Source organism: Channa argus, chromosome 1, assembly GCF_033026475.1.
Source record: "Channa argus isolate prfri chromosome 1, Channa argus male v1.0, whole genome shotgun sequence".
NCBI lineage: Eukaryota > Metazoa > Chordata > Actinopteri > Anabantiformes > Channidae > Channa > Channa argus.
The window spans coordinates 25,882,412-25,904,008 of NC_090197.1; the positions used below are offsets into that span (position 1 = coordinate 25,882,412).

The window sequence follows — 21,597 nt, forward strand, 5'->3', positions numbered from 1 at the left end:
ACAGGTATAGCTGATATAGTGAAACTGAAGGTCACAGCACATGTTGGACAGGGAGAGATGGAAAACATGTTGGACAGTCTCCAAGAATGATATACACTGCCTTAGATTCATCAGCACTCCAGATTCATGCTCATGTTACTCTTTACTCTCTATCTGCACAATATCAACCATTCTTTTTGGAGCTTGTTCCACTGCCTCCATGTGGCCAATAGCAGCAGTGCAGAGATATGCAGAGACTTGCCCTTAACCAATCAGAAAAGGCCAGAGCTTGGCGTGGGAGCTCATTATTAATAAGTGAACCTGCTTCTGGTCGTCCCCTCCTCTCCAACTAAGGCTTCATGTTAGTATGAGTTGCAGGCATTTCTATGGCTCACTCTCTATGAGCTCCTCTTTCCTGCGGTACCTGTGAAAGTGAACACAACTCTGGTTCTTTTTATTTTTTTGTCCTTTCGGCTTTTGCCGTGAGTTCAGGGTTGCTACAGCGGATCATTGTCCACATGTTGATTTGGCACAGTTTTTTTTTTTTTTTTTTACGCCGGATGCCCTTCCCCAATTTCTACCGGGCTTGAACCGGCACTGCACAGTTGGGGATGGAAATGGGTTGTTAAGGGTTTAGTGTCTTGCCCAGAGACACTTCGACATATAACCAGGGCCAGGGATCGACCACTGACCCTGTGGTCTGTGGATGCCTTTACCAACTGAGCTACAGCCCCCCCTAAAGCGAACACAACTCTTATGTCTGTAAATTTTTGGTAAATATTCAATGAAATGAAATCCTGAATTAAGATATGTGTCCACTTTTAACACAATAAACATAAACAGACTCAGAAAGAAAGAATCTTATAATAAATTGCATTTGAAATTACCTGAACCTAATCCAAACCCAAAGTTTTACATTAAAAAATTGCCTGAACCTGACCCAAATTATTGTACTTTGGGGCCGTGGCCATCCCTGGAAAATTGCTGGCCACCCTAGTGACCCCCCTGGACAAGACCCCCCCCCCTCAATACATCATATTCAGTTTATAAAAACCATACAGCTATCTTCAATGAAGACATACATTCAAAACCAATAAGCAAAAAGTACACAAATGAATAAATAAATAAATCATGAGTAAAATAAATATACACCCCTGCCACCTACAAATTTCAACAGAGGCACTGGCACAATAATATAATAAGAAACGATAAATTCCATCCTCCACCTGTGGGGGCGATAATGTGCCCAAAGGCGTGCAGTCGCCCGAAAAGTCAGAGGAAGAAGCAGGAGAACAACCATCCAGCTGTAATAGTTAAATTGAAAAAAAGCCACAAGGAGCATAAATCTTAATAATTTTGTGTGTTTTTGGAAAAAGACATAGCAACAGGTGAATTAAGCTGTTCTAAAAAGAATGCTGTTAATTTGAAATTTAAGAAAGTTTTTTATTTATTTTGAAAGAAATTCACTTTTCTGTTTTAGAAAACACCCTGTTGTTTAATTTGTATTAATGGATTATTATTAGTTTTTTTGTTTTTTGTTTTTTTCAGCCAAGGTGTTGAAACGGCTACAATAAATCAAGCTGTATTGAAAATAATTTGAAACGTGTTTTTCTGAAATATTTTAGTGTTTCTCAAAATTGAGGTAAATGTGTTAGATGCCTATTGTCTTTTTAATAAAAGAGTCAATGGGCCTGCAGTGCACAGCCACGGGATGAGCTGAATCTTAGTTACCACAAGGACAACTGATTTGGTGTGCCACCCTAAGATTTTCTAAGACAGTTCTCCTGCAGCTTGGATAAAAATGCTAAATTCCCTGAGAATACTAGTAGGTGGTTTTTGTACATTTTAAATGAGTTACAAGTTAGAATGTGTTATGGTTATGTGTAGTTATGGTCTTAAAAAAGAATAAGCTGCTGTGTAGTTAACTGCTCTAATTTAGCTAAGTTGACAAACCAATAATTGCAGAATGCAGTTTGCCAAAAATGTTAGATCCTTGCATCCTGATGCCATTGCCAGTTATGCTGCCCAATCACATATATGCATGTGTGCAGTCCAGCTGGATTACTGCAATGTGAATACAGCATTTTAGCCATTTACCTCCTGCATCTACATGGACAAAAGTTTGAGTCTGAGCGGCAGATGAATAAGAGGCTGATTTAACCTGCAGCCCAAGCTGATAAATTAGAAATCCCTGAGTTCTCCAACATGTCATGTAGCACTGATAATAGCGGTATCAGCATTAACAAGTGGCTCTTGTATCTATTATTAATTTCTTCTTTTGAATTTCTTATTTCATATTTTTTATGTGTAGTGGTAGAGAAATAAAAAAGGCCCACAGTCCATCTGTATGTATGAATGGTTGCATATTTATTTAAAAGTCATTCTGCATGTACAGTGATAATAATAAAGAGTCAGGACAGGAACATTTAACAAGGAGGTGAAAAAGGAGAAACTTTTCAGTGCTTAGTTTCCCAAGTGTAAAATGTGGTGACAGCATGTTATTGGGATAAACTCAGGATCCGGGTCACGAGTTGATGTGTCTCATTCTCATGCTTAGAGCTCAGACTTTAGGAGCTTCAAAGCCTTCGCCATGTTGCTAGACACTGAGGGAAACAAGAGAAATATTTAAACGGTCTGTGTGCAGAAAGACACAAACACTATGCTGGTGGAGGATGTGTGTAAAAGTGTGTTAGCAGCAGCACTTACAGAGTTTGATGTCACCTGGTTCGTAGGCATACATACGGTTGGCATAGCGACCGGTGATGTCAGCTCTCACTGTCATTGTGGGATCTGGGGAGAAATATTGTGATGTGGTGAGTACTAGATTTAATTTAAACACCTTCTTTAATCAGCCAAGAGCTTTGTACAGTTTGCTAAGTTTGAATTGTTAGTATCTTTGCAGCACTTTCAATAAGTCAGCTTTCAAAGCCAAAGTATGCAACTTGTGGGAATCAGGCTAGTGCTAGAAATGAGAGTGAAAATCCACTCCAATCCATCCACCAGGCCCTTCCTCTTCACTCTGCCACAATCTGCTACCTTCTGTCACGCAGTGTTTCCGGTGTTAGTTGTTGTGAATTTAGAATAAATACGAAACTGCATAGCCTACTAATCCAGAGAAATAATTGAAATTATCTGATTTATTGGAAGGGGGAGCCTCTCAAAAGCAGTTTGAAGTAAATAAAAGTATTTAACTTTTGTTAAATACTTTTAGATTGATTCTGTTCTGTTGTCCTTAATGACTCTGCTGCTGTGACATCTAAATTTACCTTAATTTATTGCTATTTTTAAAAGATTGGAATATTTCTCCCTCCTGTTACTGGGCAAGCAAGTATTGCCATGTACATCAAAGCTTTAATAACTAACAATAATACACTATTGAATCCCAGAAGGAAAAGTAAATAGTCATAGTAGTAGTAGCAGCAGCATTTACAGAATATTAATTGCTAATAGGCTTAAAGAAAGACACAGCCCTTACCAACAAAAATGATTCTGGGGACATACTGTCCATCAGGAGAGAGATGTTTGTCTGTGGTTTCATACTGAGGATGAGAAAGAAACAACATTTAATCATCAATGCCAGGATTTAACACCGAAGAGCAAATAAAATATATTCAAAGGACAAGATCAAATGTTTTTAAGTGTCTTAAAACAATCAGGTGTCCATATGAACAATTAAAGAGGTCTTATTAGCCACAGTTATGCCTCCTGAATACATTATTTTAAACTGAGATAACTAAATTACGTAGGTATGTTTTTTATGTTCTTTGGCATGTTTCCCAGTTATTGTTTCAGAAGGAAAGCAACACAAAGAGTGAATTTTGTATTAAACTTTTGTATTTATGTGGAATATATTGACTTAATGGGACTTATTTGAAAGTATTAAGCCTTTTGTCATCCTCAAAGATTTTTTAAGTGAATACAGTGAATTCTGGCTTCTATTACACTTATATGTACGTATTAACTCCCCTATTAATATTGTTACAGCAAGTGAAACTTGTTTTAGTGTTCATATGGGCACCTGACTGTTATTTCACCAAATATATGTGAACCTATACTATAATGTTTTGTTTTTTAAGTGTTATAGCCTAAATGTGACTATACAATTAGTGGTATGCACCTTTAAATACTGAAAGGTCTTGTAACTTACCATCAGGTTGAGTACGATGAATTTCTCATCCAAAGTCTTCTGGATCTCATTGTTTTCAGAGAAAACCTTCTTCAGAGCTGCAGGATGAAATATGTTTTTAATTCTGAAACTAAGCGCAGCATTGATTGTGCAATACAGCAACATGATGTGTGTGTGATGGTGTCACAAGTGGGCAAACAAATGACTCCTCCCTCTTTAAACAGGTTTGGCTCTTAATTCAAAAGAAAAAAAATTTCTGCAGAAGTAACTATACAACTCAAATAATAGCAGCTGGATTTCTTTTCCTTTCCGGGAGTTAGACTTACCTTGGCTGTGTGGGCAGTCCTCCAGGTGAAAGAGAACCATCAAAGGCTTGTTCCTAAACGACAAATGACTCACATTTATTCATTGTTTAGCAGTAAAGCGACACTTGAGTTTCTTCCTTGGAATTATTTCTTACCTAGACCTGGACCAGTAAAGAGCCTCCTCGTAAGTCTGAGCCCAGATCAGCTGATCACCCCAACCTGACAGACACGTCAAACATTAAGGATCAACATTTTACTTCTCAATCATCAGTCAATCATATAATCTAAAGCAGCAGGTGGTTCAGACAGACCTCTGGACAGAGTCTGAGGAATCCTCTTGCCAGTCTTGGGGATGTATTTCCCAAAGGTGGAAGTCACAGCCACCAGGACCAAGAGAGCTGAGAACACAGCTTTGATCATCTTTCAGGTTTGCTGAAACATAGAAAAGAACAGTCTTAGGGAAGGAGGGAAGAAGAGAAAAAAATCTGAAGAGTTTGACCTTTACCCTTTGAGATTATCAGCATTAAAATGACATAAAAAATGTTTCCTCCGATGATTTTCACCACAAGAGAGTCTGTATCATTTTTAAAATAATATTCTGTCATTGATATTTTTGCAAAGAGAGGAAACAAGTGAAGAGACAGACAGAAATTACATGAAATGCAGCTTCCTGTCTAGAATCTAATTTTCCCCACTGTACTCAAGTGCTGCACAATGTAAGCATTTCGGCTTTCCCAGGATCTGCATCTGTGCCTTCATTAACAAGTTAATACTAAACTAAAAACAGTTTCTACAACGTGTTAAAAAAGTACCGTACCATTAGAATTTGACATCACTTTTTGGATATTTAATGCAATGAACAATTTGATGCTTCACAAATCAGGCAACATGAAATTCTGCAATACACTGAGTTCAATCAAATACTGGAATATAGTTAAAGAGCCGACTAAGAGTTAAAAAGCCGACTAAACTCAGGTGGAGACTTCTACCCTTTTTTGCTTTTATCACCGCAAATCAATTAAAAAGACTTTACAGTGCAGAAGGACATGGAAAGAGTACAATGGCCTGTGAGAACAGTCCCTGTTATCTTACCTGTCAGGTGAGACTGTAGGTGGACCGCAGCTCGAGGATCTGCCGTACCTCTACTCTCACCTGTCCTGTATTTAAACACCTGTTCCCTTATGAGCCCGCCCTCCTCACTCACACACAAAACCCTCCACACACACACACAGGTAGCCTTTGTGCTGGAATGTCACAGTGACTTTCTTAACGATTTTGTTTGCTCACCAAACTCAGTTGGAGAAATGAGTAATTTAAGATTTGCGCGTGTACTTCCATATGCATCCTGGTTTAAGACCAGAAAGGGAAATACGTTAAATCAGCACACCCCATAATCTATTTTAATTAATGTAACCTTTTTTAAAAAGTCATATTGTTAGGCTTCTTGAGCTAAACTGTATGGGAGGATAATAAAGGTCAAATCATTTAATAAGTAACACATCTTATGCGGAAGAGCTTTCTTTTTATGACAATGATTAGGCAATCAGAAGACTGGGATGTGTTATAGTCATATGTTATATGTATTCTGTTTCCACATTCTTAATATAAAGGGAATCTTTAAAGGTTTTTTTTCATGCAGCTTTCTTTGCCCAGAAGAACTGATGGTAACTGCATGGGTTTTGATTTGGCTATAAGAAAAATAATAATTCTAGCATATTAATTGCAATATGCATACTTTAGCTTCCCAGCCTGGGTCCATGTGTACTCAGTGAGATGAAAGGTGTGGCTCGGAACCAAGGACAGGTCAGCATAAAACTGAACAAAGAAAAAAAAACATTTGGATAAAGGTGATGAGGCTTTATGTGATTGGCACAGAGCTGCAAATGAACGTGTCTTACCTGCAAAGTCAACACAGTAATTTAGTCACGGAAACGAATGAATGACGTTTCTTAATTGCTGCCGTAAAGACAGAAAGTGAAGCCGATGCAGACATCTGGAGTGAAATCTCACATGATTCATGCTCCACAGTCTTTTAGTTAGACTACCATTACAGAAAATGTTCAACAAACTACAGTTCAGTTGGCATAATCTGTGAAGATGAACCAAATTAAACGTGCTGTGTGTATTCTGCCTCAGCTTTATCTTGAGTCATCTCAACAGGCTCCTGTGTCCTGCCCCCAGCCGCTATCAATGGCAGCTTTGTTGAGGCTCAGCCCAGTGTGGGCCCCCCGACAACCGATCTGCCTTTCAGCTGCCTGCATCCTAGAACAGCTTCTTCCGCCAGTCCCCTTCAGCCCCACACCCAGCCTGCACTGCTGCTCTTCAGAGGTTCACAAAGTAACTGTTATTTCCAAAGGGAAGCCGCAGTTAAGTAAAGTAAAAGATTAAATCAATCAACAAGAAACAAATAATATTAAAGCAGATGATGCTTGTTTTATGTGTTGTAAATTTTAATTTGCATTTGTATTTTCCAATAACATGTTTTAAGATGTTGAGGTCCTCTTTGGGAGTGACGAGGATGGACAGGGTCAGGAAGGAGGACATCAGAGAGACAGCTCATGTTAGATGTTTTGGAGATAAAGTCAAAGGCCAGATTGAGGTGGTTTAGACATGTTCAGAGGAGAAACTGTGAATATATCGGTAGAAGGATGCTGAGGTTGGAGCTGCCAGGCAGGAAGTCAAGAGGAAGATCAAAGAGGAGATTTATGGATGTAGTGAGAGAGGACATGAAGTTAGTTGTTGTGAAAGAAGAGGATGCAGAGGACAGGGTTAGATGGAGGCACATGATTCACTGTGGTGACCCCTGAAAGGGAACAGCCGGAAGAAGAAGAAGAAGAAAAATTTCAAATAGAATGTTTATATTTAACAACACTTTTGTGTTTAAATTGGGATTTTTGTATTCTTTTATATTTGTTTCATTACAGTATTGTTGTTTTTGGTGCTCAGATATATCATTAGACAGGTTGTGGAAAGAAATCTTCCAGCAGGACATTTGCTTTTGTTTTTAATCCAGTGCTCTAATGGACTATTTAAGTGGGCCTAGCAGCTCAGTGGTAGAACATGGGGCTGGGATGCAAAAGGGATCACCAGGTGTGTCCCCACCCAGCCACCAAGGGCAACTTAGGTGCTGGTCCCAAGCCCAGATAAAATGGGAGGACTGCGGCAGGAAGGGAATCCAGCGTAAAAACACATGCTAAATCAACATGTGGAACATGTTGAGAGGGACAAGCTGAAAGCCGTAGATCATTCTGATGGACTATATGACCTTTGACCTTCTGAAAAACTCCAGTGTAAGGACAGAATTGTTTTTATGATTACTTCTTTACAAGGCAACAGAAATTGTCTTTTCAAAGAGCTGTTTGTTATCAAGTTAAAATTTTAATGACTTACTATGTTTTGTTGATGGTTTATTAAATCTTATTTAATCAAACTTTATTTATACAGACCAGCAGTTCGGATTGAGAGCGGCACCCAGGTGCAGACTAAGGCAGCGCCCGAAATTTCTCCCTAGTCACTCAGTCCCTACTTTCGGTATAATATCCATTATGAAGTTCAGTCATTAGTGAGTTAGCAGAAATGATTTAACACCGAAGAGTGTTTATTTCTTTCTGTTAGCAGAAAGTAGTACACTACTATTAGTGTTGCATTGTGGGATACTTTGAGGGCACTATAGAGTGGATGAATTTACACACTTAACATTTTGACACTACTACAAAATGGTGGCTATGTAGTGAGCAGATGTTCGCCTTTTCAGACTTTAGAAGCTTATCACTTTGACTAATGGTTTTCCCTAACGCTACCCATTCTACCATGTTGTCTCTTCTTCACCATCTTCATCTCCTTTGTCCATCTTCTCCTGTAATTAACAACATCCAATATCTTTTGTTTCCTGCTGAGGCTGATCATCTTTGTCTGCAGTGAGATTCTCAATAACTACAGTTTGAGCTGCTAAAATCAAATGACAAGTTTGCCTCAAAGGTGGAGAAATACATAGGATGAACAATACATAACATGAAAAATACATAACATGAAGAACAAGGAAAACAAAGAATTAAAAGCAAGACTTGTAACTGCAAATGCAGAAAATTATCTTATCTAGCTTGGAGTTTAGTGTCTTGCCCAGGAACACTTCAACAGACTGAAGAACCAGGACTCAAACCGTTGACATGTGGTAGTTATTGCTGTGAGTCAGACAGTCAAACAGAAACCATTGACATCTAATGTGTAGGTGTAATTGTTTTTATCAGACTTTATGATCAGACTTATATTGCTTATGTAACTTATATTGCTGTCAGGAACTCCATGTATTTTTATATATCATATTTAATCTCACTTTGGTCCCTTTTTTCCTCTGGCCATCTTTTGCTGCATTGCATTGTATTTCTGCATTGCTTACGTTGTCTTCTCCTGGTAAAGTGTTTGATGAGCCAAAATAGCTTAAATAATAGTATCTGATGCTGTGTGTTGATTTTGGCTTGTAACCAGGATGTGGGACAGTTTAGTGCTGAGGTGTCCTTAATCCCAGCTCTCTCTGTACTGGCTTTCACCACATGTCTCTTTGACTCCATCACTGTGTGTTGTCACAGCACCACAGTCAATATTTAAACTAAAGGGCAGGGTGAAAGGCTGCTCCTACTAATTGCTGAACTCAGCCCTGCCCTGATAACACGGATCTGACGCTCTTTACACACGCACAAACACACCTGCACACACACACACACACACACATGTAGATACACACACACACACACACACACACACACACACACACACACACTGCAATTGGTCATCCTGCTTGAATAGGATCCAAATATCTGGCTTATAGTGAAGCACAATGTAGAAGCTATTGACCACCTGAACTCAATTCAGATAAAGTGGAGAAAAACTAACACAACACTCAATAGTCTTTTACTTTCCAGACCTATTCGCTGTGTTTACTACTTCACTTTAGTCACTTATGGCATTTTTCCTTTTTCTTTTTTCTTTTTTGCTTTTACTGTAAATTGTAGATGATAAATGATTAGACCTCTGTTAACAGAAGCAATATTTAAAACATAGTAGCAACACTTTTTTGTACAACACAGTTTGTATGGAAGCCTATGATATTAAAAATGTAACTATTTACCCATATTTAACATTTTTATTGCTAATAATCCATGTTTTGCAGCAAATATGCAACAAAGGGCCCCATCTAGAGCTGAACCATGATGTGGCGATAATGCTGCTTGTGTCTGACACAGAGCAGCAAAATCACAACCCAAAAATAGATCAGTGGTACAGTCACGTGATCCCAAACATCATAATCCTGTTATGTTAGAATAAAAATGACGTTGTGCTACAAGTCAAATTGACCAACAATGTCAAACAGGACAATAATTATCAAATTAGTATTTTACTATGGCTTACCACAAATTATAAAGATCATAAAGACTTGGACAAACCTATTGCTACCCTTATATAATTTTTTTTAATTGTCTGAAATAATTAAAAACTGACAAAAGTACTTAAAGAAAGTTAATAATAAAACAAAATGAATAAAAATTTTAATTTGCTTTTGATATTTGAGTCAACAGAATATTTTAATTACTACAAATACAAATTTTTTGACAAAAACTGGATTATAGTTATATTTCAGACTGTTTCCTGCAGGCTAACGTCTTGTAATCGGTCATTAAGTCTATTTAAATAGGAGAACGGTTGTTTGGTTCGGCCTTTCGGGTAATAGTTAAAATGTTCTTTTAAATCAAAAATGTGATACATTTTTTCTTTCTTTCATGATATTTGTCAAAAAAAGAAGAAAACGATGGGTTTTTCTTTCTTTCTTTATTTTTACCTGAATGAAAAAACAAAATACAGTATAACGATCTGACCTTATTCATCCTGTGTGAGATTTACAAGCTACAGAACAGTATAAACTTTAATGTAAATTAATTTGTTCAACTCAAATCTTAAAAAAATTATGATTCAAAACATAGTATCATGAAAACAGTCAATAGGGGGATTAAAATAAGCTTCATTATTACCAGCTACATCATTAAAGTGATGAACAATCACTAATTTCATTTTTTTTAATACATTTTCCAAAGATTTCCATTTTTCTTTCATATTGTCATTATGAATTTGATCCTTTTTGGAATAAGGTTGTAACATGACAAAATGAAAAAGTTAAGCGCTGTGAATACTCTGTAGTACTGCTACATTTACTTAAGTAAATGATCCACCACTATAAACATAATTACATAACTTTAATAATTAATACACATTTCATTTCAGTTTTTGACTAAGCAATTTTCACTTTTTCTTATTTTTCTAATATTTTGTGAGCTGATGGCAGATAAAATAGAAGAAACAAGACCACTGGTCTTTTAAGATTAAACACATTGATGTGAGGATTTGGTCAGAAAAGTTTTAGACATCTAAAAACCTGGAGCCATCAATTGCTAAATAACGGATTTGGGAATCAACAGTTGTTCCAAGTCATCCTGATGGAACATGAATGTATCTTTGATGAGACCACATTAGAATAAATCCCATTACTGTTGAAATATTTCTGTATGGACCACAGTGGTAGAGCAACAGGCGGACAGAGCCACCCACAGGATCATGCAGGTAGTGTGGTTAATTCTTTTTACGTATATTTATTTTTATTTATTTATTTATTTAGCTCTAAGGGCATCATCTTTTCTACTTTTGAATATTTCCTTCACTGGCATAGTTTTGCACATTTTACACAACACAAACACCTAATACACCAGAACTAAATCCAGTGTTGAGCTGCTGCAATATCTGTATTTGGTAGTTAACTCCGGTCAAGTTAAGGCTAAAAAAAGAGAAATGTCCATGCAAAATGTCCATAGGACTGATGAACACCAGTTTCCCAGTATATTTATCAGTGGGTTGGATTTTATCACCTCATGGCTCAGTATAGACAGCAGGACTAAAGTGTTGTTATGTGGGGATTACATAACAAAAAGGTATTAAACAGGTGGTTACACTGTGGTCACTTAGTGCAATCTGCTCGATGTTCTCAGAACTCACTTTTGAAAATAAAAACACAGCATTATTTATATTTGGACATTTATTCAATACACTGTATAGAAAAGAATTCAACTGAAAATATGACATATGACCTTTCATACTGACAGAAAATCAAAACCCATTTGAAAAAAGGGCTAACATTCTCAAGATTGTATCAAAAAAACAATAAAGGTTGGAGGGAACAACAAAACACATTACATTCTTACAGTCCCACAAGAGACGCAAAGGTCATTGTTTTCACAGAAAACACTCAATGTAACTGATCTGCAGAGTGCTCCATTGTTCATCTGACTTAGTAACACTGACAATATGAAAGTGGGAGTTCAGAAGACATAGGCAGCAGCTCTGGGACCAGGGAGTAGCTGCTGTTGACAGGACCACAGCATGTTTGCTGCTCATGATTTTCTCACCACACAGATCAGGATGACAGTCTGACTGCAAGCTGGTGAGGCAGAACACACATGTGGGAAGCTTACATATGACAACGCACGCGACTGTTGCTTCTTTGCAATATTTTCATATTCAACAAGTGATGGAAGAAAAGAAAAAAGTGAGCCCTTCCTCATCAGCTCAGCAGAAATTGTTTCCAGTTTCTTTTCAGGATTGGCTGTAATAAAACAGGATAAATATGATGGAGTTCTTTTTTTAAATTCTGTTGGCCTTTAACTTTATAAAGTGCTTTTTAAATCTTTATCTCACATTTAAGAATCATGTAAGTAGAGAAAATATTTTGGACTCTTCTGTACAAAGCTAACTGATGAAGTAGCAAAACTAAATATGAATATGAAAGCATGTTCATATGTATCACAACAACCACAACCGGAAGGAAATTCAGTCCTGTGAAAAGCTTTGTGCTTAGTGGGAAACTTCCATTTGGTCGACCATCTTAGTAGTGTGGCAGATGACAGAGCAGAATGGCAGGCAGCTGCAGCAACTCATTTGAGTGGTCAAGTGTGGTGGCTTGTTTCAGTGTTACAGTTAAAATGATCACAATAAAAACACAGTCCCATTAGTGATCATCTCACCTCTGTCTATTTTTGTTCTGAGGTCAGGAAAGCTCACTGCTCAGTCCCCTGAAAAAGTTCACACTCTAAAAGAGTGTAGGACAAAACATCCTCTTCTATTAAATGTTTTTGTCATAAACAGCATCCCCACACCCTGCAGTGGTTTGATCACAGAGAATGGCTCCTCCAGAGGCCCACGGTTCACAGCTGGTCCCAGGCGGGGGACAAGCCTGACCTAGTGTCCATGCTGAGGGTGCTGGTTGTTAGCAGGATGGTTGGGTGGAAGTGGTGGTCCATTTACTCCAGGATGGTAGAAAGCACAGTTGCTCTCGTACCTGCAGCTTCCCTTCATCATAAAGTGACGACACACAGGCCTCTTGGACATGTCTGGTGGGAGAAAACAACAGTGTTAATATTACACAGATGAGCACACTGGTCTGAAACACTGGTCTCATCATTGCCTCAACTGGAGAGAGGCTTTCATTCTGTTAGAGACAGGTCAATATTTTGACAGACCTAACTTCTATGTTACACGTACCATTCATGTTGTTGTGCCCTCCTCTGGGGCCTCCCCGTCCTCGCCCTCTGAAGCCCGGCTCTCCTCCTCTGCCCCGGCCTCCTCGGTGGAAATGACCCCCTCTGTGGGGGCCCCCTCTCATGGAATCATCTCCCCAGTAGTTGCCATTGTCTCCACGGCCCTGGCCTGGAGGGGGCCCCATCATGCGTGGGCCTCCACCAGCATTGAAAGGTGGTCCATGACTGTGAGGAGGTGGGGGGTGGTTAAAGCGGGGACCGCCTGGAGGGTTGTTGGGTGGGTAGCCTCCATTCATGGGCATTTGCATGTGCATGTTCATGTTGTTCATGTTGTTCATGTTGTTCATGACTGGACCGTGGCCTAGTAAACCCTGGTTGACTACATGAGAGAAGAAAAGATTTAAACAATGATACAGAGTAGGACCAGAATAGCTGGAAATGATACTACAACAAGGGGGGACATGAAGCTATCGAATTGTGTAAGAACTTGACTGTACCTGGAGGAGGTCCACCTTGATTCTGGTTCTGGTTCTGGGTCTGCTGCAGAGAGCCCAGAAGCTGTTTAATCTTGTCTGAGAAGTCAGGCTGCTTGATCAAGTCTTCAGTAGACTGGTTACCGGTAGCACCCTGGTGACATGTAACTGTTATTAGCTACACAATCCGACCGCAACACACATTTTTACCAATGAGCAGAGATATTTTACCCAACATATTACATTTTACAGAAAATAATAAATTAGAAATTTTAAAAAGTAAAGTAGAATCCCACAATCTCAAAATAACCATTTAATAACAAACTTCTGCTGACTGTGCACTCATGTATTTACCATAATGGAGGAAAGCAGCTCCTGTACATTGACTGTTGGAGGCACGGGGTTGTTGACAGTGTTTGTAGCTTGTGGGCTGCGAGAGGTGTTGCTTAAGTTCACCATGAGGTTGGCCAGGACAGGCGGCAGCTTGGAGCCCTCGTTCTGAGACATGGCTGAGTCTTGCTGTGATGTGGTATCCATGGGTTCAACATAGCCCTCATCAAGCATGGAAGAGTCCTGAGGGAGAGAGCAGACTGTTACCGTCATGTATAAAAGGCATTTATTAAGAGAAAGTCATGTGTGGGATTATTTGTGTACAAACCTCATCCAAAGGGATGAGTCGAGGAGGCATAGGTTCATAAGGTTCTGGGTCTGGCTCATGTGGACTGTCAGGCACACTAGTGATAAGAGAGGACAGTAAATCATTAAGACACAATGCACAGGCTCTGATGTCTTAGCAACACCATGATCCTATCTTAGCATTTGTACCATGTTTGATCCTACAAAAACACAAACTGCTACCAGTTTCCTACCTCTCTTTGTTGAGGAAGATCTCCTGTAAGATGCCCATCTCACGGTCTCTCTGTGTTAGTTTCTCTGTGCTGTTTGCCCCTGGGATTACCAAGCTCCCGGCCAGTGTCAAGGGCCTCGGAGGCGTCCAAGGAACCCTCTCTTCCATGGTGTCATGAGAGAGCCGACGGGCCATCTCAAATGTGTGCCTGTCCATCATCAGCTCTCGTTTAGCTGCCTCTCCAAAGTCCTTGATCTTGTTGACATTAACTGTGTAAATGTAATAATATGATAAGAAATTATATTTCTCCGTTGGTTTACAGACAGTCTCAACACAATAAACAGCTTATTTATAGTTGATGTCAGCAGCAGCTTTAAATCACAACAATAGTCAAAGTTTTGGGGGGAAAAAAACTTAATGAGCCTATCTACAACTACCTGCATCTACATACCCACCATTTATGTTGTCATTTTATCTATCATGATCATAAAATTAAATTGAGTGATACCGTGACTAATGTTGTGGAAAAGAGGAGGATGTTCCAGGGCAAATGTAATTGTTTGGCAGGGATGATTAGGCCCGAATCTGCACCCTTGTAGCCATCCTCCAGATATATATATATATATATATATATATATATATATATATATATATATATATATATATATATATATATATATATATATATATATATATATATATATATATATATACATACACACACACACACACACATATATATATATATATATATACACATACATACATACATACATACATACACACACACATATATATATATATATATATATATATATATATATATATATATATATATATATATATATATCTCACATTTGCAAAGAGTATATGTGAACAATGATGCCGATGTTTCTGCTGTTGTCTACACATGTGCATTGGTAAACAGCAAGTATATCTCAACCCTAACAGAAGCACACGCCTTACCTCTCTCTGTCTCATCCAGATCAAAGTAGAAGTAGTGTTTCAGCTGCTCCTCCTCAGCCCAGTGAACTGTCTTCTTCTTCTTGCCTTTCTTTGTCAAACTTTCTTCTTCTCCACGTGGTTCTGCCAAAGAATTAGGCTTCTCACCTACAAACAACAATAGAGTGAGAGACAGAAAAGTGTTAGAAAACTGAAAATTAATTTGCAATAAAACTACAAAAAAATTTAGTTTGTTTGACACAACACTTCTCAGCAAACACGGAGGTGAGAATTTGTAAGGGACTTACCATTATCTGAGGCATCAGGGTCCTCAGAGGGAACAGGGGTCCCAGGCTGCTCTGGCTCCTGGTTTTCGTCAACAGGGGTGGTGGAAGTAGCAGTTTCTGGAGATGATGGTTTAGTAGAAGACGATGAATATGTAGATGGTTTGCTGTCAAACGGACTTGCCTGGGAACAAAAAAGGAACATGTGAGATGAGAACAACTGTTGAAAAGAGTTCTATGTACAGAAACAGATATATTCTAGTGATCTGAAAAAAGTAAAATAGAAAATAATTGTATGGAGCAATTATGAAAATATTTTGTTCTGAACATGACTATAATGCATATTAAATATTAGGTGAAATCTGCTAAGAGTAGTCAGTACCTTGTTAGATGTAGGGGAGACAGCCTTGGTATTAGCAGTAGCACTAGCAGTGGGTTTCTTCTTCTTTATCTTGATTCCAGGCACTGGGGCAGAGTTCAGAGCATCTAGAAACCCTGTGGCCTCCATCGCTGCAATGAGGAAACAACAGAAACAACATTAACCACCACACTTTTATGACCTCTTTGAAATACAGTGAAAACAAGACATATTACTGAACTTACGCTGTGCTGGAATTATCTTGACTTTGATCTCTTTGGCGGAGTTTGACGGGGTGTTAAGAGGTTTGTATTTTTTCTCCAGAGGTGGAAGGTCAGATGGACCGGAGCTGATTTGAGACAAATGACATAAAAGATCATATGTTAGTACTATCACCGTCGAGGGCATTGATAAGCTAGTTGAACAAACACACCATGTTGTGCTTACAAACATAATGAGGGTGCAGTACCTGGGCCTTTTGAGGACTGGAGGCTTGATGTTATACTTGTCACCCAGCTGTGGGGCAGTGGGTGCCTTCTTAGCAGGGGCTGGGTTGGGAGTGTCCATCTCCAATCCTACATACAACATAAAACATGTTAAAAACAAAACTGTCAAAACTAGCATACAGTGTTTAACAAATCACTGCTCATCGTGTTAAGTTTACCTATGGAGCGAATCTTTGCGTGACTGGGTGCATGTGCTTTAGGTTTCTCCTTCTTCTTCTCCTCTTCTACACTCTTTTCTTTAATATCCCGCACCGGCACTTTGCTCTCCTCTTTCTTCTTTTTCTTATCTAGAAGATAAAATAAGAGTGTTACAGACTGTTGCGAGGAGGAACCATACTAAACGGAGACATGTTTAAAAGTGAAATGGTTGGTATGTACCAGCTGGAGAGCTGCCACTGCTTGAAACACTCTGGGAGCGGATTGTAGCCATCCAGCCATCTACCAGCACTGAAGCCAACTTCCGTAGTTCTAAAAATAAAAGACAAGAGTTTTAGTGATATACACAGTGCTGTGTATAGAAAAGAGTTTGGATTTCTGATTTACAAGCAAACTGACCTTCAGTCTCTGCGCTTTTACTCAGCTGCTTAACCAGCTTGGCTGTGTTATTCTGGGAGAACATAAAAAAAGATTTAATTATTAAAGCTGTCCGTATAGTGCAGTGGAAGTAGGTTAAGTGGTTAAACAAAGATGGTACCTGCTTGAGGTGATCCACTTTGAGAGGCAGCTTCTGAAGTGTAAGCAGGATGAGCTGCAGCAGAGGGGTGTTGTTGGTTGTTTTCGAGTAAGTGAGCCAGGAGTTGAGCAGCTTGTAGCCTCCAACTCTGATAAACCTTGTTATAGGGGGCAAGAGGGATTTATAATGAATGATGGAGATAGTCTGTGACTGCAAAAAATATATACTTTCTTTTTTACAATTTTTTAGCTAATTTAGGGATCCTAGTGGGGAAATTCAGGACAAACAAACAGAAGATAGAGCCACTTGTGTTTTTCTCTAAACTAGCGAAATGTTAATTATTGAATACACGATTGGACACATAAAAGTGTATAGTGAAGACACTTCATCTAATAATTTTAACTACAGACTAACTCAAGAAATATGGATTAATAATTATAATGTGTGTACAGCCCTAACTACAAGAGTATGATATATGATTTTTTTTTACTTACTGAATTTTTTACTAAATGGTTACATGAGTTGCAACATACAAAGTGGAGTGAAAAGCTTACCGGTTAAGAACATCATGGGACTTTGTTTGCAGCAGGATGTTCAGGTACATACATCTACTGACCATCTTAGCAGAAGCTTTCATCAGGCTGCAATAAAATAGGGCAAATATGTTAAGACATCACCTTAAATAGAGCTTTAACTATTAATGCAAATAAATGCTTGAGGTCCTATTTCTGTTTCTCACCTAAACACCTTTGGGACGCCCTCAAGGCTGCGGAGCTCTCCATCCTTCCCCAGCAGAGTCTCCACACCCTTCAAAATCTCTCTGGGGTCCACTGGTCCCCCTGCCATATCTGAAACAAATACTTCAAACAATCAATACACATACCAACAGGACACACGTGTACTACATTTTCTGTTATGAATAGACACTATATTGTTCTTGGCAAACACTAGATGCTGTTTATTGAGGACTATTTGCCTGTCAAAAGGAAGACTGCTCCATTTTACACCCAGTCTTTAGGATTCAAACGCTCTGAGATGTTTAGTTCCGAAACAATCTTATCCAGACTCATAAGATGGTTTGTGTCAAAAACACAAATCTGAACATAAGTCAGATGCACCTCACCACCAAATACCATGTACAGTCCATTTCGAACCTGACACCATCAAACTTTTTGCCTCACGGTTTTTCATCTAAAAGAATCCAAAAAAAACCCAAATAAAGAAAGCCACACCACAAACTGAACAACAAAGTCCACCGATTCACACACAGCAGCATATTTATCAAGCTGCCAAAGAGCACTGCCTACAAACCAACTAACAAAGTATTCATTCAGGAAAAAATGATGCATATAAAAACTAATAGTATACAAATCAGTGGTCTAGTCACATACACAATCACTCCAAGCCCAGACAGAAGAATTTTCTTGTGGCTGTGACAGTCAACAGTGCATGGTGGCTTCAGCGTGATGCATCATACTTGAGATGTTTGTTGAATCTTTCATGGGGACAACTTGACACCACCTCAGCAGGGACATACGCTGGACACTGTATCTGAATTCCCTCTGGAGTTTTGACTTGCACAGCAGATCATGAAGTCTGATATAGGGTTTATTTGTGTGTGTGAAGGATACTGTTTATATCAGCTCCAACTATGATTACAGAGGGGGCAGCAAACTGCACATTAATAAAAGTTATGAAGCTTTTGGCTTTATTTAATAAATGTCTTAGTTACATAAAAAATAAAACATATTCTTTCTAGGTATTAACTTTAGTTATATATTTATCATCTAGTACTATTACTTTTACATGTGTTTTATAACTTTTATGTATGAAATACAACATGAGGTAAAAGGTCAACATTTTTAAACAGGGATTTTGCAAGAAATGTTACTGATAAATATGCATAATCTTTTTAATAACATATCTATCACATTCATTCACATTTGCAAAAATGTAAATCAAAAAGAATAGAAACAGAAAAATCAATAATCCCTTGTAACAAAAAGCTATCTTCATTGAAAGATGAGGTACAAATTCAGATTGTATGCACCATCAAATTAGAACATGATTGAAGAATGAAATGCTTGAAACTACTGAATTACTTTGTTACATAACCTCTTTTCTTGTAGATGTGATTGTAAGGTATCACTATACTGGACTATAACTGTAGTGTCAGCTGCTCTGGCCAATCAGGCCACTTACTGCCACCTACTGGTTAGTTATGTTGTCTGTGGTAGATCCACAACACAGAGATGTACTACATTTGAACACTATTCAACTGTTGGCGAAAAATCACATTGCCATGGTGTGAACTATCACACACCCATCTGACTGTAAAACATATTACGTAAAAGTCGCTAGATATGTCATAAGTTTCAACAAATCTACGCATCTGTGAAAATTGTTTTGAAATGTGATCTGAACAACAGAAAAAGTAAGTTAAATGGCCTTTTGGGTGCCCTCGATTGAATGTTTTTAATTATCAGGTCAAAAGATCTTATGAATTACCTAAAAGGATTTATTGTACAGGTTAACTGTTTTGATGAGTCCTATGAGCATGCATTTGTTTTTCCATAATGAAAAGTTCTTTGTGACAATTTGTCATTTTATGTATAGATCCTGAAACTCTGGTTGAAATTCAATTCACTGGAAATGTCATGATGTGAGGAATCAGTTAGGTCTTACCCGTAAAACTGTTGTAGTAGAAGTTTTATATAGTCTCAGACCTCCACAACACTGCAAATAACCCAATTCCTGTAAATGTCACAATTGTTACACATATACACAACATTAGTGTTAAACATGACCCTGGTTCCTGGTTCAGTGGGGAAGATTAGAAAAAGTTAGATACTGGTCATACCATGGTATTATTACCCTATCATTGGCATATCTGTCAAAACGATCTGACTGTATTCAATTACCAAGTCTCCACAATATTTACTGTAACCCATGTGCAACAAAACTTGACTATGAACAAAACAGTAATGTAGATTCATTGAAATGAGAATTAATCAAATAACAATCTAAAACGCCCTCAGTTATGTAAGGGGCAGCTCATGCAGCCTATTAAAGGCTCTCACTTAAACCGTCAGAGCTGTAAACAGGCCTCGGCTTCGGCCGCTAAGCTGCTCAACAAAGGGGAGGGAGTTGGCGGCTGGTTGCTAAGCAGAACCCTCCCTCCTGTTAACCACTTCGACCACGGCAACACAATCTGTACACAAACAACAATGGCTCTGCTGGTTCAGTGAAAGAAAAAGCGACGAGCAACAAATACCTAGCGAACCGTGAGCGTATGCTAGTCAGACAGTACAATAGACCTCAGTGTATTTTGTTCTGCATTTCGGTTTTAAAAAAAAAAGAGAGTCCCATATGATGCACCGAGAACATGGCTAGTCCCCGGAGCGGTCCGGAAAGTAAACCACAACCAGTCCACCATATTTGCCAATCCCGACTGTTTGTGCTTCGAAAAGCCACTTCGCTTGAGTCATCCTGCAATCTTTATCCACAGATTGCCGAGTACATGGTGCGGGTTTTCGGGAAGTCCCTGTACTATGATTAAACATTTCACCACACAGTGTGCTTCATAAAATATGTCCACAATCCTCAAGCTAATGCAATCTTTATGTATAGATTGCGGTGGGTGTTCGTTCCGTGGAGCAGCCCATATAAAAGAAGTTTGGCAGGCAAAAAGTCCGAGTTAATGATCTGAAAATGTCCTATGCCTACGGCAATCTTTATGAATAGATTGCTTATGGTTATTTTTGCAAAACTGCTAACTACGTTTAGTTTTATTTGTATAATTCGTCAATTCCGTCTCACACACAAAGAAACGGAGCCTTGTGCTTCCGTCCACTTTCCTGTGTGAGCTCATACTAAGTTGGTTTAAAATGGTTTGCCAAGAAGCAAGCTAACTGACGTATTCCTGCTAGCCACACTATTATCTACGACTATTTTCATGTGAATATCGATTCAATTTAACTTCAAAAATTCAACTTACTATTGGTACTATAGGCTCCTCAGCGACTCGGGTATATTATAGTGTGCCTTTCAAGCACTTATAGCTCTTATTTCATAAACTTTGAATCGTTAAATTTCATGGTTTTAATATCAAGGCTTCTTATGGGTGGGGCTGTGATAGCTAAAGGCTAGCCTTTCCTTCAGGAACAAACTGGAGGCAAAAATAGTAATCAAATGTCCATTACTTGAAGAAAAAATATGAATTTGAGTTGAGTTGTTCAAAGTCCTCGACGGTTCAGTCTTCGGCAAAGGAAATTCATACCTGTAAAACACAGAAAAATACACATTTAATTCCCACGTTCTAACAAATGTCGTCGTTCTTCGTCTGTTCCGAAGTCTTTTGTTGTTTGTGAGTACAATCCGTAGGAATGTCACATTAAATACTGATCAAACGTTGAAAACAAACTCGCAGCCTTTCTGACTTTACTTACCTTTGACTAAATCCCGGAATGAGCTCGAAGAGGAGGGACTTCGCTTTTATACTGCGTGACGATTTTTGCGTCACTGACAG

The 21,597-nt window shown here is 38.6% G+C and overlaps 2 protein-coding genes across 4 annotated transcripts; both read right to left on the reverse strand.

Moving 5' to 3' along the window:
* Positions 1–2,323: 2,323 nt before the first annotated feature.
* Positions 2,324–5,646, reverse strand: agr2 (anterior gradient 2). Its single transcript, XM_067509643.1, has 8 exons — positions 5,503–5,646; positions 4,722–4,842; positions 4,566–4,629; positions 4,432–4,484; positions 4,127–4,203; positions 3,455–3,518; positions 2,686–2,769; positions 2,324–2,582 (listed from the first exon to the last, which is right to left on the reverse strand). The coding sequence occupies exons 2-8, from the start codon at positions 4,828–4,830 to the stop codon at positions 2,533–2,535; spliced, it is 501 nt and encodes a 166-aa protein (XP_067365744.1). The 5' UTR covers positions 4,831–4,842; positions 5,503–5,646; the 3' UTR covers positions 2,324–2,532.
* Positions 5,647–11,470: 5,824 nt separating this feature from the next.
* Positions 11,471–21,519, reverse strand: ppp1r10 (protein phosphatase 1, regulatory subunit 10). 3 transcript variants are annotated; one of them, XM_067509694.1, is made up of 18 exons: positions 21,067–21,519; positions 17,809–17,929; positions 17,624–17,710; positions 17,091–17,226; positions 16,952–17,003; positions 16,775–16,864; positions 16,555–16,683; positions 16,360–16,465; positions 16,136–16,239; positions 15,915–16,042; positions 15,557–15,716; positions 15,273–15,416; positions 14,329–14,575; positions 14,118–14,193; positions 13,814–14,032; positions 13,484–13,613; positions 12,991–13,365; positions 11,471–12,839 (listed from the first exon to the last, which is right to left on the reverse strand). In XM_067509694.1, the coding sequence occupies exons 2-18, from the start codon at positions 17,913–17,915 to the stop codon at positions 12,688–12,690; spliced, it is 2,442 nt and encodes an 813-aa protein (XP_067365795.1). In that variant the 5' UTR covers positions 17,916–17,929; positions 21,067–21,519; the 3' UTR covers positions 11,471–12,687. The 3 variants fall into 3 exon arrangements, with proteins under 3 accessions (XP_067365795.1, XP_067365806.1, XP_067365784.1); XM_067509705.1 differs by having other exon boundaries at positions 17,809–17,917; positions 21,272–21,518; XM_067509683.1 differs by having other exon boundaries at positions 17,809–17,917; positions 21,067–21,518.
* Positions 21,520–21,597: the final 78 nt, after the last annotated feature.

Coding starts and splice junctions, on each gene's coding strand:
- agr2 (XM_067509643.1), bottom strand. CDS start 4,830: ATGATCAAAGCTGTGTTCTCAGCTCTCTTGGTCCTGGTGGCTGTGACT. Junction 3,519..4,126: donor TCATCGTACTCAACCTGATG/GTAAGTTACAAG, acceptor TCTCATCCTCAG/TATGAAACCACAGACAAACA. Junction 2,770..3,454: donor CCCCAGAATCATTTTTGTTG/GTAAGGGCTGTG, acceptor ATTTCTCCCCAG/ATCCCACAATGACAGTGAGA.
- ppp1r10 (XM_067509694.1), bottom strand. CDS start 17,915: ATGGCAGGGGGACCAGTGGACCCCAGAGAGATTTTGAAGGGTGTGGAG. Junction 16,043..16,135: donor CAAGATAATTCCAGCACAGC/GTAAGTTCAGTA, acceptor TCCTCATTGCAG/CGATGGAGGCCACAGGGTTT. Junction 12,840..12,990: donor AGGGCACAACAACATGAATG/GTACGTGTAACA, acceptor TTCTCCCACCAG/ACATGTCCAAGAGGCCTGTG.